General features: G+C 48.4%; 1 protein-coding gene across 4 annotated transcripts in view; it reads right to left on the reverse strand.

Annotated features, from left to right (window-relative positions):
• The window catches only part of PTPRN2 (protein tyrosine phosphatase receptor type N2), an 809,200-nt gene that overhangs the window by 62,872 nt on the left and 728,032 nt on the right, over positions 1-18,296 (reverse strand). For all 4 annotated transcript variants that reach the window (XM_035723337.1, XM_027574319.2, XM_035723336.1 and 1 more), the window contains one exon: positions 1,793-1,940. In XM_035723337.1, the coding sequence (XP_035579230.1) occupies positions 1,793-1,940 (148 nt within the window). The remainder of the gene's footprint in view (positions 1-1,792; positions 1,941-18,296) is intronic.

Below are 18,296 nucleotides of genomic sequence, written 5' to 3' on the forward strand. Positions count from 1 at the left end.
TTAGTAGTTACCATACGGGACCCAGTAGTCCAAGTAAGCGACCAAACCCAGGGAGATGTTCCATCGAAGCTTGTGGACTATTTGCCCCAAACAGCTACGTATCCAAGGCTCAGGCCAAAACCTCCCCGCCTCCCCACAGCGGCCCCGGGTTGATCATCACACCTCCCAGCCTGTCAGTGGCTCCCACACACAGTAGGTGCTTAATAAATATGTTAGTCAATTGTGGGTTCTTTGTTACTTTCCTTCTAAATATAGAAGCTCTTATTTTTGTTTTTAAAAATTTTTTAAAGATTTTATTTATTTATTTGAGCGAGAGAACAAGAGGTGGGGAGGGGCACGGGTAGAGAGAGAGAGAGGGAGAAGCAGACTCCCGGCTGAGCAGGAGCCCAACTCGGGATTCGATTCCAGGACCCTGGGATCATGACCTGAGCTGAAGGCAGGCACTTAACCAACTGAACCACCCAGGTGCCCCTAAAAGCTCCTATTTTTAAAGCTCTTCAGGGAAAAACCCCTCACACCTCATGGAAATGGAGGGCCTGGTCTGAACCCCTACTGAACTGTTAGAAAAAATCATGCCCAGTGCCTTCAGATTTCAAGGGTCTGTGATGCCCAGGTCAGTGTTGAAGGCACCATAAGGGGTCAGCTTTTAATCTTCTGAGCTGCAAACTCGATCAGATTGCTGCCATTTACCATCAGAACATCTCCGGCGGCCTGTGCCGGGCCAGGTGAGGCGGGCCCCTTGGGAGACGGTCTGCACCATGCTCCGGGGGGCACCAGGCTGACTGCAGAGCTGGGACACAGTGTGTGGGACACGGCGTGGGGGGGTCCGTCCCCACCGGGGACACCGATTTTGCAGAGTGTGGCTTCGCTGTGTCCTCGAAAATGTCAGCCGACAAAGAACACTGTATTACGTTTGAAGTGTGCCCGACCACGTCTCTCCTGCAGTCACTAGGACGGGGAAGGGGTAACTGCGCACGTGTTAGCCGCCCACACGGTCGGCACTGGGAGAGTGTCTGTTCACGTCAGGCACCTGGGTCACAAACGCCCCTCACATCCCGGTCCTCTCTGCAGGGTGGGTTCGTACATTCATCAGGGTGCAAGCCCGGACTGGAACCTGCTAGAACACAGGAGGTTCTTGCGTTTATTGGCCAAGTGACCGAGAAAGGGGCCCAGTGGCCAGGAAGCGGCAGACTAAGCCCAGTGGCCAGGAAGGGGCAGTCTGCTTACGGCCTCTGTGCGGGCCTGTCCGTCCGTAAGTCGTATCACATACAACGCATAAAATAAGACTGTCTCCTACTCGATGCAAGCTGCTTTAAAGAACTGGTATCTTTTTGTATCTCTGTTTTCTGGTGGTGATTCCTGTGCAGAGAGCAGGTCCTCGACAATACTTGTTGCAGTAAGTGTGAGGCCCGAAGACGTCTGAGGACCCACCACCACCCACCTGGTGCCCACAGTGCGCAAGGCACCGCGCTAACTATCCTCAGGGCCCAAAGATTTCAAGGACGACAGGAGGATCCCAATTACAGACGAAGAAGAGGCTCAACGAGGCTAAGAAATGAGTCTCAAACTGCACAGTAATAGCAAACAAAGCAAGTGCTCGTTGGTGTGTGGATGTCCTCAACCCAGGACCGTGCCACTGGACCACAAAGGGAGACACTGACTCTGTTTCTAGGCCAGGACGGCTTCCCAGCCAGGAGCAGAAACACAGGCGCGAATGGGGAGGTGCCGCCGGCCCCCCCCGGCCCCGCCCCCGCCCCCCCCCGGCCCGGGAGCGCCACGGCTAGGTACGTACAGGTCAGCACAGCCGGAGACCGGTTCTTCGGCACGTTCTCCTCCCTCTGGGCCACAAGTGAGCTGTTGGGCTCGGCCTGGTAGACGCACAGTGCCTCCCACTCCTTCTCCAGCCGGCTCTTGTTCCTCAGGTGGTCCTCCATGTAGGCCTGAAACGGAAAACACAGAGTCAGGGACTGCCGCCTACAGCCCTTGGCGGGACCCAGGACACAGAGGGCACAGCCCACGCGTCACCTGCGGGTATGAGTGAAGAAGCTGGTTCCTACCAGACCCAGTAAACACAGGCCAGCCAGACGCACAAAATGCAGGAAAGGCTTTTTACATGTTTTGCTGGTTGGTTCCCGGGGGTTCATGGTGTGTGTGTTCCGGGTACAGAGCCCAGGCATCAAGAACACTCAGCTGATGACGTGGCCTTGTCAGCTGTTACCAATCGACTGGGGAAAAGGCGGGCCAGATCCGATCAACTGACCAAAAGCTGGAGTAGATAATGTGTCCATGCAGATGCCGTTCTTCTTATAATTGGCCTACTTTTCCGAGTCCAGTGGGTGTGATGGGCTTAAGGCACGGGGCTGCTCCGATGTGTGCAAAATGTTAAACAGCTTGTGGTGGTAAAAAAACCAAAAAAACAAAACCAAAACCCAAAACAGTGGAACCAGATATCCTGACCCTCGGCTGCTTGGATCTTAATTTTTCCGGGCACTTGTCCATCAGCAGTGATCGCCGGAAGTGGACGAGGAAAGGCCTCTGGAACATTCCCTCCCACAAGGACAGCCACTGTCTATGCATTCTCATGGATCTATGGAGTTGAGAAATGACCGTGACTTTAAGGAAAAGCATTTCAAATGACCAAAGCTCAGCGGCTTTATTGTGCCCAACGGAAATAGTGGTCCCCCCCTGGGACGCCGTGTTTGGGGGTCTTCAATGTATTGTGTGTGGACACAGGTCTTCAGCCACATCCACAAACAAAATAAAACACACACGCACACGGGTCTAGGTCCCTAGTGGTTAGGCACCCCCAGGTCTAGTCAGGGTTGGCCCCTGGCCCCCCGCCAGCCCCCACTGTCCTCTCACTCCAAGGGAGCACGCAGCTCAGGCCCCTTCAAAGGCCAGGACAGGCCTGCTCTGCGTCTCCTCCCTGGGAAACTGCTCTGGGCTCAGCAGCACCGGGAAAAGTAACTCAGATCAGTCTTGTTGGCTTCCCACTCGTCTCACAGTTTGGACTACAGTTGACTTGAATTGGTTTGTGTTATTCACTCAACAAATACCAGCTCTATCCATGTCGGTCTCAAACCACGGAAAGCCGGTGCCCTGTGGGTGCTGTGGGACAGAAAGCATCGCCCTCAGGGTCTGCCTGGCCCAGCGGGTGAGGGGTGGTGGGGGCACCCAGCCGACGTCACCGGGAGGGCCAGCGATGGGCTGTGACCGGAAGCCAGGACCTGGCTTGTCACAGTCATTTAGGGACCCGGCAGATGGATTTTTGTGCAGATGACAGAGAACCACACGAGCCACGGCAGTGACATACCCTCGACCCTCCGAGGCACACCCTCCTGAGGAACACAGCCTCCAGCCACTGAAGCCGAGGGAGTCGTACCAGCCCACCCCTCTTCATCAGCGCCCTACACTGTGACCTCCGCCCAGACAGCCCCTCTGGGTTCTTCGCAAGGGAAGGAAGTGAATTTAAGTGGCCCGATCCAGAAAACATCAACTACAAACTGCTTTTTCTTTTTGAGACAATCATTATAGAATATTAAATACAAAGTTATCCTAATAAGGACATTTTTGCATGATTAACATTTAAGTTTTGTGAAATCTTTCTCCAGCTAAAATATGGGGGTAGGGATAGTTCTGGCTGAAGTGTGTGGTTTCAGTGTTACTGTGGTTACTTTCCTCAAGATCGGATATTGTCTGCAAGAGGGGCACCGGATGTCACCTTAATCCCTGTAAACTGCATGTGTTTACATTTTCACGTTTACCTCCACGATGGGAAGTGAAATCACGCAGTGAGCTCACTTGGGTTTCTAAATTTATAGCAAGAAATACATACTGGGACTGTAGTAAGCAAGCCTGGGTGGTAGGAGGGAGGGGGGAGAAAGAGCAGATATGGACTATTTTTTCATTGAGAACAAAGTCATGTAAAGATACACTTGATTATATTAAAATTGAGATAACTTTTTCATTCTCTCGGCATGTGCTACTCCGGTAGCCTGTGTCTGTCATGCCCTGGTCATCTCAATTTGATCTGTTCTGTTAATATTTTTATGAAACATCATTTATGATAGTAAAGTAATGTAATTTCCCCATTCATGGTTTTGGAGACTTTCCTCTTCCATGTTTGTGGATAAGATTCTTGCTTTTCATCTGTGACATGAGAGTATATTTTCATGTTGTCTGCGGGGAAGCTAAGCCTTAGTCGTAAAATAATGTGTTTTTAAACAACACCCAAACCAAACTGCCACAGTAACTTAATCCTGGGAGGTCCTGTCTCTCAAGGGTGTGAGAAGTGTGAATTAGAACAGGTACAGTAACCCTCCTCAGACGTAGTCATCTTCTGGAATAATTGGTAAGTTAACATGTAATGAAACACTACTCATGTTCTTTCCCCCAGAGTGAGCATGTGGCTGGAGCTGTTTTAAAAACTGAATTCCGATACTTTTGTTTTATATATGTGTGTGTATGTGAGAGTGAGCATGGTGGTAATGGTGGGAGGGCATAGTTTTTAAACAAACCGTACATTTTTATTACACATGTAGCATGCATAGAAAAGAACAGAAAATGAAAGGAAGCGGAATGAAAACAAATGCTACTAATAACTCCACCACTCAGAGCTAACCATAAGGCTTTGATAAACCCTACTCTCCTTGGCACGTGCATGGGCTGCTTTTTTTCTTTTTTTTCAGGGCTGATCACCATCGCTTCAGCTTTGGACAACATCCTATATTACAGGACTTTCTTCTCTGAGTTGACAAAAAGCTGAGATGAAACTTTCATCTTATATTCGGAGAAGCCAAGGCCTAGATTCGTTAAACCCTTGGCCCAAAGCCCCCAGCAGCCAGATGCAGCACCAAAGCTTGGGTCTGCTGCCTGGGACACCGCTGTTTTGTCTTGGCTCCCTGCGGCAACCTCCTCCCCACGCCCCTACCCTCACGTCCACTTCCTAGTTCACTCACAGAGCAACCAGATCACCACTTCTGGCCCCAGACACCACTCGTTTAAAAAACCACCAGTGGAGCCTAGACTAGCACTACCCTTTGTCCAAACTTCATTTGACTAACCTGCTCCTTTCTATCCCAATAAGACTATTTCCCAATGTTCTGACCACCCCCCACCCCACATCACCATCATTCTTTACATTTCGTTCACGCTGATTCTTCTGTAATGAATCTACCCTGACTTTACGGTCAGTGCAACAGCAGCATCTCCTTTGTGAACCTGGGCTGTGCTTACTGCCAGCCTCTTGGATCCTCATTTCCTACAACCCCACCCTCTTCGTCGGACACTTACTATTTTAAAAACTATGTCTTTGCACATTCTTCTTTGCGCTATAGCTTGGGGGTGTCAGGATATTCTTCCTCTCACGAGATTAAGATTTTTGAAAATGGAGCCAGTGTCTCATTCACTTGGCACGTGCTTTGGGCACATAGTCGATATTTGTTGGATGACTGCTCATAACCTGGAATTTTCTAGAAGTAATTTGTACTACTGATAAACATTTTATGTCAATGATGGCATCCAAAAAAATTGCCTTAGGATCTTCTGAAGTTGGAAGAATTGCCCCAAAACGTAAGGTAGGGACTTTTGTTTCATTGTCTATTTCCTCACCTCCTTCTTGCTTTCTGGGTTATCCAGCCAGCATCTTTACAATCCACGCCAAGCAGGTGCTGCAGCATTCTAATGCTCCTGTGGCAACCCCAACGTAATGACACATTTAGAAACTTGGAGGCACCACAGCAGTTCAGAAAGCTCTACCTCCAACCCTTTTAGCTCTCCCTGCTGAGTCCAGGCCCTGTGCTGTCTCCCTCCGTTCTTCTCTGTCACTGTGTGAACTCTGTGCGCTGGGCAAGTGTCTCTCATTCAGGATGTAATACATGCCGTTACGGGTGTGATGAGGGATGCTTCTAGAACCTGTCGTCCCAGGAGCTGTGAGCATCTGCTGGTTAGGTACCCGCCTCACCCACATCACTTTACACAGTCCTGTTCCAGGTTCTTGTGAGTTCCTCTGAATGGAAACTTTATGAGAGAAGCCCTGAGATATGCAAAGTACTAGTTAATAGTACTAGAAGGAAACCAGCCACATGCAGGTGGGATCCCACTGTGATGTGCACGCTGAAAACGTAAAAGAAGTGAAGAGCTGGTGCTCAGTATTAGTTGCTTCAACTTGAAAAGTGTAGGTAAATTAATTTTGATCGCTACTGCTGGTTCTTAAGGAATGTTTGGAAGCGTGACTTTACTCTTTTAGAATTGTTCACTATACCTTAATATTGGGGTGGCAGAGGTAGAGGCTGTGGAAGTGTTCTTGGCGGGAAGAACTCCCTCGGAGGAATTTTACTCAAGCTGGTTTTAGATCAGTCCTGAGTGGGGAGCTGCCTTAACCTTCTTGAATTCTGATACTTTCCTGGGACCTAGACTTAATGGGCTTGCAGAAAAGATAATCCCCAGATAAACTGTTTGTGGGAAAAAGCAGGCAGCTTCCAGAATGTGGGTTTTCCGAGTTAGTAACCGGGACACACCGGCTGACACCGGCCTCAGGCTCCGTGGCATTAGCAAGTAGAGCAGGTTGAAGATGAGCCAGCATTTCTTTTGAGTTTTTTGCCCAGTGAGAACGACACCAGCTTTCGTAAGCCCTATTTTATGAGATAGGAACCCAATCAGAGGTTCTCCTCTTTAATCTTCTTCGTATGAGTCTTAACTCCTCATCTCTTATCTTTTTCTAGCTCATGCTATTAGATCACTGGTAGGAAGCCTACAGACATTTTCTGGGTCACAAGGACTATGTGCCACCAGATGACACAGCATCCGTGTTTCAGACAAACTGACTGGCCTCCACATTTAATGGGATGATTTTACACAGAATCCCAAACCTTTGGGACAAAAATGTTATTGCTTGGAGATATGTCCACAATTTGTCAAGGTGGCTTAAATATTTTCTGCAGTTAAGTTCTCTGATCAAATTGTCAACACCGTGAGGTCAAGAAGGTGATTTCTTAAAAATATGGAGCATTTGGGATGCTCTGGAACATGATGGGGTTTTATTAATAATCACAAGAGCACTTTGTATCTTCAGGAGCTGATTGTAGCTTCTGTCCCCAAAGCCTTTATGAAAGCCTCAAGGAGCTTTTGCTGAATTGGAAAGCAGTAAAATGGAGTAGGCACTGGACTGGATTTTGAAAGACTTCTTAACAGTGTAATTCACAAAAAGAGTTGGTCCCCACATAGCTACTTTTTGGTTATACTTTTGGGCAAACCACCTCATCTCACTGACCCTTAAATTTATTGCTATGTAAAAATGGGAATCATAGTTCGTACTCCTGGAGGTGGTTCCGAGGGTTGACTGGGTCGCTCTGTGAAGTCGCTTTGTGAACTATAACGTGTATATATGCGGAGAGGTGGTGATCATGGCAGGTCTCAGCTCTTCATTAAAAAAAGAGGGAATCACTTAAATTGTCATCCATATTCTGTGACTTTACTGTGCGTCCTGGGGACATTCCCATGAGCTAATGAAATATGACACAGTGAGTCTGCAGAAAAAGCAAACACCAAGTGCAGCCTGAATGCAGAGTTCCGGGGGCATCGTGGCAGGCACAACACCAGCGTAAATACCGCCACAGAGGGAGATAACAAGCAAGCACCAGTAAGCACATAGTTCCTAGACTCAGAGTCGTATCCTGTCATCAGGGACAGCCATCTTCCTCAAAAACTCAGTTTCCACCTTGTGTGGATAGAGCCAACATGTGCTCAGATTGCCATGCTGAGCTCACAGCCACCAGACTGTGAGATTGGGGATGGTTCCAGAACTCAACCCCCTCCTCTCGCCTTGTTCCCTTTTGTTGATCACTGCCTAGCGAGGGAGGTATTTCATGGCCAGTCTTGAGGACTCACTGGAAAATGCCAGTATAAGAGAAGGTGTGAAATCAAGCTGCTAATTAAAAGATGTTTTCCAGTGTGGAAAGCGGGTGCTAATACCCTGTGGCGCTTCTGACTCGGCACCCTCAGACTGCGTCCTGCTCGGAGACTGTTTCACGGGCACCGTTTTATGTTTGGTGTCAACACCGGGACCCATTTCCAGATCACTAAGGAAATAACCCCACTTACAAAAACTATTCTGTTTCACCACACGCAACAAGCCCACATCCATCCTTTGACGTCAGTTGGCAGAGTTGCCGTCTGCCTCTGAACGCCAGGATAATGGAGTGTGCAGACTTGTCAGGGGTCGTCCACAGGGCAGCACGGGCTCGTCCAGGGCCTCCCGGATCGCAGCCGCCAAAGGTGCTCTGCCAAATCTGCGTGCAGTGGCTGGCTGGAGCCTGAGGGACAGCAAAGTTTAGCTCCGCTAAACGTCAGAGATTATATGTTATTTTAGCATCTCTTACACCAGCATTGGAAGAGGTGAGATGCTGGGCAGTGAGAGTGGATTCATTATTACTAAAGAGAACAGCAGAAACATATCCCTTTCCAGGAACACCAATGCTCATGAGGATGGAGGATCACGGATGGACAGATAAGCGAAACAGCATCCACTCAGCACCATGTCCCCTCAGTCAATATATACAGAAACCGTCAACGGCAGCATGAAACAGTGCCCTCGCAGGTGTCCGGACACCTGCTGTGTGGGTCCTCAGATACGAAACAAGTAGAGAGCATCTCGGTGGAACTTCATTTTACGACAGTGCTGCCAGAAACAAGCATCTGCCCGCTGTGGCAAAGGCGTATTAAAGATAGGTGGGCTTTTGGAAGACCCGATTTTTATGAGGGAGGCTTTGTTTCCATTCCTTTCTTTACCTTGGTGCCTGTTATTACATGACTTTGCTGATGTGACAATCAAACCATTTGTTAAAGTGAAGAATACAACCCATTTACATTTCCCTTCCTTGTGAGAAGACCAGAAGGCTTGTGCTTTAAAATCAGGTAGAGGTAGATTGATGCCTTTAAAAGCAAGGAGTAAGCTGCTTCTGCTGCCATTTGGGCAAAGGGAGGAACTTTTTTCTCTTTAAAAATAAAACATTGCTGGGGCACCTGGGTGGCTCAGTCGTTAAGTGTCTGCCTTCTGCTCAGGTCATGGTCCCAGGGTCCTGGGATCGAGCCCCACATCGGGCTCCCTGATCGGCGGGAGGCCTGCTTCTCCCTCTCCCTCTCCCCCTGCTTGTGTTCCTGTTCTCGCTCTCTCTCTCTCTGTCAAATAAATAAAATCTTTAGAAAAAAAAAAAAACATCGTCACTTGTCTTCATTAATACATGAAAGGGGAATATTTATGTTAAATGTTTGAATTCCCACAGTAAGACGTTTGAATTCCAAGCAAAAAATATGTAAAGATGAAAGGAGAACCTCGATGGGGTCCATTGTCCTGACTTAGCTTACGCAGCCAGAGCCACGGTGTCAGCTGGCGGCTTGGCGAGGAGAGGAGCTCTGCCCGCCTGCACAGCGCTGCCTCTGACACACTCTCAATGTTATTCATTAATGTTATGAGTGGGCCCGTGAAGATATTTGAAATTCAAAATTAGAAATTCTAAGTAGTACATTCAAACTCAGAGAAGGGCAGATCTAGTTAAATGATCAGAGGGTAGCTTTGTTATTTCTCCGCTTAGAAGAAACTTGCTAGAAACAGGAATTGTGAACCATACGATCATATTCAAATGCCACCTGACTCTGATAAATCGGAGCCACAGGGTGAGGCCCTGCACAAAGAGCATGGCCTGGCTGCCCAGCGTGTCCCGTACCACACCCCGCATCTCTGCATCTCCTCTCACTTGCCATGGGACTGCTGGGTCTCCCTGAGTGGTTAAAACATGCGTGGCTCCAGTAGATATACACATGTTATTCTTAAAAATGGCAACAAGCAAACAAACAAACAAACAAAAAACCAAACCGCAGACCCAGGAGAGGCCAACTCAAAGCATGTTCCTGTATTATCAAAACGGAGTTTACTTGGGAAAAGCAATCACAGTTTGGCCTTCAGCCTCTGGGTCACGTGTACAAAAAGCCTAAAGACGTAGGCATGAGGAACAGAGGCAAGACTCATGGTGCTCCTCCTTTTGATTACATTTTGAAAATCGCTTCCGTGGAAATTCATTTTGAGGAGGGAACGTTCCACATATCTTTGCAGTGAGCCTGGTTTTTCCTGGTGAGGTTGACCAGCAGGAGCATCATGTGGGCAGGAGAACCGGCTTCACTGGCAAGTGTGAACTCACGTCATTTTCCCCAAGTTCTCCCTCTGAAAGCTCTGGCGGCCAAGCAGAATCTCTGAAGCCCAGAAACCCCTGAAAACGGGTCTCAGGGCTATCTGCACGTGACTTGGAAACACACTCCCACTCTTCATATCGTAACCAAGCACACTGGGGGGATAGAAGCGTACAATTGTTAAAACAGTGGAGAAAAGTTCAAAGGCTGCCAAGTGGAAAGGCTTTAAGAGAACGTCCCCAGCTCACACGCAGTTTAGGCGCAGAGGTGAGTGAACACAGCGACGCAACAAAGTGCAGAAGGAACAGAGGAGAAAACGTGCTGGGTTTGAGGCTGTGAACACTGGGTTCTCGGCTTTATTTAAAATCCCTTTTGTAATTGAAAAATAAAACACATGCAAGGACTAGGAAAATAAACAAAAGCTCTAAAGAAAACATCATGTTTTTCAAAGAACTTCTGGGAAGCCCCCCAGGCAGGAGTCTCCAAGGCAGGAGTTGAGACGTGGTTGTCCCCTGTGCTTTTGTAGGGTCAGAGAGAACACAAGGTGCCTCTCTGCAAAGCAACCATTAAAGGGGACATGAAAACTAATTAAATCTTGATTATGTAGAACTAACTAATTGGGAGCTTCATTATAATTTTGGGTCTTGGTATTCTGCATCTAGAACAAGGTCCAGAATTGCAAAGAGTCACATCGACAGAAGAGAGGTCTTGAACAGTGGTGGAAGAGCCTGCGGGGGCATTTCCTGGAATCCATAAATAATTAACCCGGTCACAGGGTGGTCTTCAGGGGCGCTGGACATAGATCAGCGATGTGCTGAAGGACACCCCGTCTGTGCTAAAGACACGCGCTCATCGAATCAGTGTGTGACTTCCACTAGCAATTACTTGACAGATTTGTAGAAGAAGAAAACCACAACTTGATGAACACTTACAATTAAAACCTTGACGGAAATTGTTAATAATGAACACCTGTCCCAGGAAGGTTCCGAATAATAAACCTTAAGAAAGAAGCAGTTCTGTCCTTACCACCTACTCTTACTAAACCGGAGGAAGGGAGAAGGTTCTCCAGCATGACGCGGTGCTCAGTGTGTGTGTGGGGGCGGTGGGGGGGGGGGGGACGCGGGCTCCGCAGGGAGACAGAGAAGGGAGCCCACGTGGTGGCAGCCGTCGTGCTGCCCTGTGCAGGCTGTCATTCTTCAAGGAGCTCGACGAGCTTAAATAAACAATTTTATGAATCTTATTATCTTATTTAGCATCTTAAGAGTTAAGGTTATATGAACAGAGATCAAAATACAAAGATGAATACTCATGAATGATGGAAAATAAGAGAATTATGCTGCATTTTCCATACATGAAAAAGGTATTAATGTTTGAATTTAGGGCAAAGAGATTCCTTGGCATTATGAGTGAACGCTGAATGTCTCCTCTAATTGTGGAAGAGAGACCAGAGCTTCACTCCTATTTCATACTCCTGCCCTGGTGTTGGTGGTTTAGGGATTTATTCATTCATTATTCACGTTGTCATGAGTGCATCAGCCGAGCCGGGGCATGTGTGTGTTCCGAGGACCCAGCAAAGACTCTGTCCTCGTGCGGCTGATTTCTTTAGGAGGAGAACAAACCACATACAAATAAACAAACATGATTAGAAAGATAACTTCAGCTAACAGTAGAGCGGTAAGAACACATGACAGAGATTAAGTGAGGGGTGTGGGAGGCAGAGGCTCAGACCCCAGGAGGGGAGGCCCCTCTGATGAGTGGATTCCTGAGGGCATCCTGCAGGATGGGAAGGGCTCATCATCAAGAAAGAGGGGTATCACAGGGAGACCGGGCAGCCAGGGCGAGAGCCCGGGGTGGGAAGGGTCCGACAGGGTCCAGAAACATGAGAGAAGGCCAGGGTGGCGGGAGCGAAAGGGGCAAGGTGGGGCAGCGGCCAGTGCCCTGACCACAAGGGAGCCCGCCGCCCGCGGGGGGAGCCTGCGGTTTGCAGTAAGAGCTGCGGGAAGCCACTGGAGTGTTTTAAGCAAAGGAGGCACATAATGGAAAAGATGCTTTTAAAAGGTCACTCTCGCTACAGGCGGGAACCAACTGCACAAGATGGGCCATCCGCACATGAAAGCACGGGGGCTGACATTTGGGGACAGCAGCGGGGGCAAAGAGCACAGAGAAGGGGGCAGATGCATCATATATTCTGGAGGCGGAGCTGCCAGGATTCACTAACTGAGTAAATCAGAGGATTTTAGTCTATTTGATAGAGACTGCTCATTTGATTATCCAAGCTGTTCTGCCTTACACTCCTAAAATTCTGTAACCACTCAGTTTGTAAAATATTCTGTAATTGGCTCAACCCTCCATCTGTCACACAACCATAGCGGGGCAAGGTCCTACTGAGTTGGTCTGAGAAACAAGGTCACAGCCCTCATCTACCCTAAGTCAGAAGTTGGAGTAAAACCCGAAAAACTTCACCAAAATTCCTGGTATTTCCAACAACCTCCCTGCTTTTGTTGCATGGACAAAATGCTCAGATAGTTGCTGGCACCACTTGGTTGTCAGTGTGCCCAAAGAGCCACAGAAAATCAACAGCCAATAGCTTAACCCACAATTTAAAATGTAAAAATCAGTCAACTAAATTAACCTGGAATACTCTGATATACGTGGACACGTAAGGCAGTTCTACAATGCAGACAAATGTGTGCGAGCACGGCTGGGCTGGAAGCCGCGGAGAGCCAGTTGCCGTGCCCTGGGTGTTGGGAAACACTGCACTAGCACCTGCTGACCTGGAGGCCCCCGCCAGGACCGTGCCGCTGCATCACGAGCCGACCCGGGGGCCCCCGCCGGGACCGTGCCGCTGCATCACGAGCCGACCCGGGGGCCCCCGCCGGGACCGTGCCGCTGCATCACGAGCCGACCCGGGGACCCCTGCCGGGACGGTACCGTTGCAGCCATGAGCTGCTTCCCACATGACACACAACAATTCCATGAAAGATCCACAAATTGGAGCAGAATGATAGGATCAGCACATTAAAATATATTTTTTATCTTTTAAAGACTGAAACCAAGAAGACGTCAGGTTTGAGAAAACAAGACTTTTGAGGGAATGGAAAGAGAGCACATCTGCACCCCGTAACACCACCTGCCTGTGTTCTTTGGGCACCACGTGGTGTCGGGGGGCAGCTCAGGGTTTCCGAAGAAGAACCAGCACAGAGCCCCACGTCCCACCTGTCTGCCATCAGCGCGTGGCTCTAGCATGACCTGAAGCCCGAACACACATGGGGTTTGCCGCAGGCCCTAAAAGGGACCGTCCCCCCCCACAGCAAGCTTCCCGGGCTTCTAGAAACCCAAACACGGCCTTTCCCCTGTTCATAGAGACACTGGGCTCTAACCAGATGGTGCTATAAACTTAGTATTTTAGTCTGTGCCATCAGCTCAGTGGGAAAAATCAGGACAAAGAAATCAGTGTAAGATACATTTTAGGTGCTCCCAATAGGCCAATTATTTTACTTCTTACAGCCTCCCCACCACTGGCATGAAGCCTGGCGCAGCCTCGGTGGTCAACAAATATTTGTCGTATGAATCTCTCTTGAGAATGTGCGACAGTTCTGCGTCTCCGTCTTAGGGCCCTGGTTGTCTAAGGCTGGGCCTGCGCGGGGGACACCTGAGCTGAAGGTAACAGAGCCATGGCAGTGTTGCCGATGGACTCTTCCTGGACAAATGGATACCGGTGCTCCATTTAACAGTTTTCTTTTAACAATATTTACTATTTATAATCTTAACTCACATGAGCATTCAGAAGGGAGGAAAGGCAGATTTCTATACTACTAAGCAAATTCCTGTTTCTTTTAGAACATTCTCATATATTTTAATTTTTTCAGCTCGGGCTCCTTTCTCTGGCTAGCTTACAGACTCTCTCACCTTTGCTGGGATACTTGGGAATATTGCATAATCCATTCCTGGAATGCATGAGCAGCTCTGGATCCCATAAAATATTCATTCACCTTCAAAAATATTTGCACCCCGCTGTCAACGGGGACAAATGCATACGGAGTCACAGAAAGTAGCTGTTTTAATGGCACACGCTTTTCTCAAACCTCTCTTTCCGCTAAAACATTTTCTTCAAAATTATTTTCATAAGAAAGATTAACAATTTCAACATTAGCTGCTAATCCCCTTTCATTTAAAACTCTGCTGATAAAATTCTTTGCTTGTCATTCAAACAGTAAGTAATAATTATAGATTTGAGGCTTCCATCTCTGGCTTCATTAATGGTAAATTGCATGCAAGTCTGAAGCATAAGTCCGCTTTGATACATCTCAAAATGCAATTTCCACAGCTTCCCTGGGCTATGTACAATTAATTATACAGTTAATAAGGGAAATATGTTAATGAAAGGAACATTATTCATCCAGACCACCTGCCTTTACCAAATATCTTTTGTGTGTTTCTCTTCTTTTTGTAATTTTGGTCTACAGACAGTAACAACAACCAGCAATCCCCCCCGCACCACAACCCCACAACTGACAACGTGGCGATTTTAAATACCCGTCTGCTCATCGGCAGCTCCTTTAATTAACACAAGTCTAAAGAAAAGATAATTCAGCTTTATGATATTTCTACTAACTTCTGCTTTTTAAGAGTTTAAAATGTCTACCCATGGCATTCTGAGCTCCCGAAACAACTGTTTTCTAAGCAAGAACCTACTCCTAAGGAGTCTAACTTCCACCAACGACACGCTGGGAGTCAGAAGAAACTTCGTGAAGATGACAGGACCCCGGCGGTCCCCCATTCTCTCCTCCCCCGTTTTAAGTCTCTGTGTTCAGCAATAAGTAAATCATTCCATCTGTAAAATCCAAGTTTGACTACAGTTTAGCACAGACACTGATGTTAACTTTTACAAAGAAAGTTCACATTTCTGAGACTTGAATGTGGAATAGAAGTCAGAACAGTTTAACTGGAAAAGGAAGCATCTGACAAAGCTACGTTTCTACTTATTTTTTTAGATACTTCTTCAACAATATGAAAGAATGTGTGTGCAAATAATTTTACAACCATTTTCCATGGATATAAATTAATACACAGTCTTTATTAAATGAGAAAATCAGAATTTGATTTCAGCTGCAACCATGTCCCTTTGACATACGAAAAATACTTAAAGCTGCAAGTTACTGAGAAATTCCATTCATGTACAAAATTCAGCAGGAAACCAAGGCTGGATTCCAAAGAGTGGAGAGGAAAGGTGGGGGTACAAGAGGAAACAAGTCACGAAATGCAGTTCTAGGATAAACAAACCTTGAGAAGCCCTTCTGTTAACAAATTCGAGTAGAAAAACAGGGTCTCCCAAATAAGCAGCATCATTGACACCTGTGGACCTGTGGGTGCCCGAGGGCCGCCACCACGTCTACGCCGGCATCCGTGACTCAGGTGGTGCTGGTTTCTTGGAGTGCTGCAGAAGCAGGTTTTGCAGAGCTGCCTCCCCACGCTGCATGGCAGCAGATTCGAGTGTTGCATGGCTGTCCACCCACCTTCCTGAATGGATGGTCAACTTACGCAATTCCCGCGGCCAGTTCCACGTCAGGTTTACAGGAGCTGATTCTCTCAAGGGCCCACCAGCACTGCCCTCAGCGGCCTGACAGGAGCGGGCCAGGAGGAGACCGTTGTCACAGACGACCGCAGGGGTCTGAGGGGAGACCCCCGGCCAGGAGGGGGTGGGGCCGGGTGCCTTGCAGCACTGACAGCCCCCCGTGGCAAAGCAGCGTTGGGCGCCCTGTACCCACAATGAGGACTCGCTGTGACCTCCTGATGAAGTGCTCGGGAGGAACAGAGTGTCCCAGCGGGCGATGTGAGGGAATCTTCTCTCCCAGGGCCCGGATGGGAAATGCTGGATCCTGTAGCAGCATGTTATTAGGACACAATTGCAGAAATTCTCAGAGTGCTCCTTGGATCCAGAACGTCTTTGAGTTTTAATTTCCTAGAACCAACAGGCTACATGCTGTGAGCAATAAACAGGAATGGGGAAGAGCCCATGGCGAAAATGCCAGAAACCCCCTCTTGCTCCGGGGCTGGGGTTGGCGGGGGGAGACCCAAGTGTCCGGCTGCAATGTGGCGGGGACCGCAGCAGAGCAGGGCTCAGTCGTCAGCCTCCACAGCTGGGAGCCGGCGGGCCAGATTCTCATTCAGTGCCTTCGAAATGAGGAGTTCGAAGGAGAAAAGAGAACTGAGTTGACCTATTGAAAATTATCTTCACTTTCCAGGGTGAAAAGTTAGAGATAAGACTATCAAATGTATTTTTAATCTTTTCCCCGCTCAACTGCCAATCCGACCGAGGACTGCCCGTGGCACACGCCCACGAGTTCTCAAGGTTTGATGGGTGAAGTGAGAGTGCGCTGTCAGGTGTCACACCACCCGCTCTCCTGGCCCCGCGAGCCAGCCACGGAGCCCAGAGCCACCCCTGCCGACAGCTGCCTTTATCGTCACCGTGACAGGGGTGCCATCTGGGACTCCTCCGAGACTGCTCGCCCTTGGCCCTAGGGGTCCAAGGCTCCGGGCAGTGCACACCCACCAACGGCTTACTTTGGACGCACAGTGTGTGAGCACTTCCTGAAGCAGGTGACCCCTTCGCCTGCAGATGGAAGGGGGGAGTGTGGGAACCAGTCTGGATGACAAGAGCCTGCCACCGTTACATGTCTTCCTTGTGGTGCAGAGCATGAAGCTGGCTCTCAGACACGACTGTCAAGGCGGTGTGAGAGCAAACAGCAAAGCACCATTTCCCTGCGTTCCCTTTGTTTAACTTGCTTTAAGTCTTATGTTCCCAGAGACATGAGACCTGAAGAGCCTCCCCTATGAGACATGTAAAATGCTGGATAAATGGCACAGTCAGCTTTTCATAAGATCAAGGGAAATCCTCAGAAATCCAGAATGAAGAGGAGGGTGAAGTGGTTAGCTCATGACCTGAAGGCACGCCAGCCCTTGAGAGAGGGCGGGGCGTACAATTTCCTGCACCTCAGACTGAGGGTCGTGGCTTTTGCTGTCCACGTGGGGTCTTGGGGGCAAGGCAGAAGGTAAGGAGGTGGATGTGGGAGCCCCCTCCAAACCAGGACCCTGGGAAGACGCCATTCCCAGGGAAAGGGCTTGCTTACGCCACAAGAAAGCATGTCTGTTTCCACATGGATTTAGAATGGGAAGGCGTTTGGACCACAGGCCTCATCTAGACTGAGGCTCAAATTTACAATATGTGGATGGCCTGAAAATATCCAGGTGAAGAACTGATACAAAGATGGTCCCGGTTTAATGGGAGCCTAGATTATCTGGCAAAGTGACCCCAGAACCTCTCTCAACTTAAACACCCTCAATATGGTCTCACAAAATTCTGAAAGATGGAAATTACAGAACCCACCAGACAACAAACTCCCCTAAGCAACTCAGTAAACACATCAAAAGTAGGATCAGATTCAGAAGAACCTAGATGACAGAAGCATTAGGCAGAAATAATCAAATAATGCATTTACAATGATTGAAGATATTGCAGTGGGACTGAAGACAGAAGAACAATATGGCAGGCAGATTCAAAAAAGAATAAAGAGATCAACCACAAATGAAAAAGAGGCTCCTGGTAATTATCAATGCGATGGGTGATCACATATTGATTAGACGCTGCTGAAGAGAAACTGTGCAAACTGGACAACAGACCTGAGGGAGTCCCCTGGAATGCGGGGAAGAGGGGTGACAAGAGGACATGTGGAAGACATGTGGAAGACATGTGGAAGAGACGTGAGGGCCACGGGAGCACACGTGCCCCGGATGCTTCCACGAGAGCAGAGAGCACAGACGGTCACGTGTCAGTTGTGAATGGTTTGTCCTTTCTGAGGACCCATGCACAACTGGGATTCTCCAACAGAGGAATATACTAAAGCTGGAGCGAAAGTAAGAATAAAAGAGGTCTGCACCCAGACTGGGCCCAGGAAGATCCTGGAACAACAAAGGGGTAGGATTTAGGAAGAAAGTGGGAAGACCCACAAAAGCAGCCCCTGGGCCAGTCACAAACTGCCTTCTCAACAGCTATGGCATCAAAGACAACAGGATTTTTAAAGGAATGAGAAAACGTTAACTAGACTTGGACCGTT

This window comes from Zalophus californianus, chromosome 12 (genome assembly GCF_009762305.2).
Source record: "Zalophus californianus isolate mZalCal1 chromosome 12, mZalCal1.pri.v2, whole genome shotgun sequence".
NCBI classification, from domain to species: domain Eukaryota; kingdom Metazoa; phylum Chordata; class Mammalia; order Carnivora; family Otariidae; genus Zalophus; species Zalophus californianus.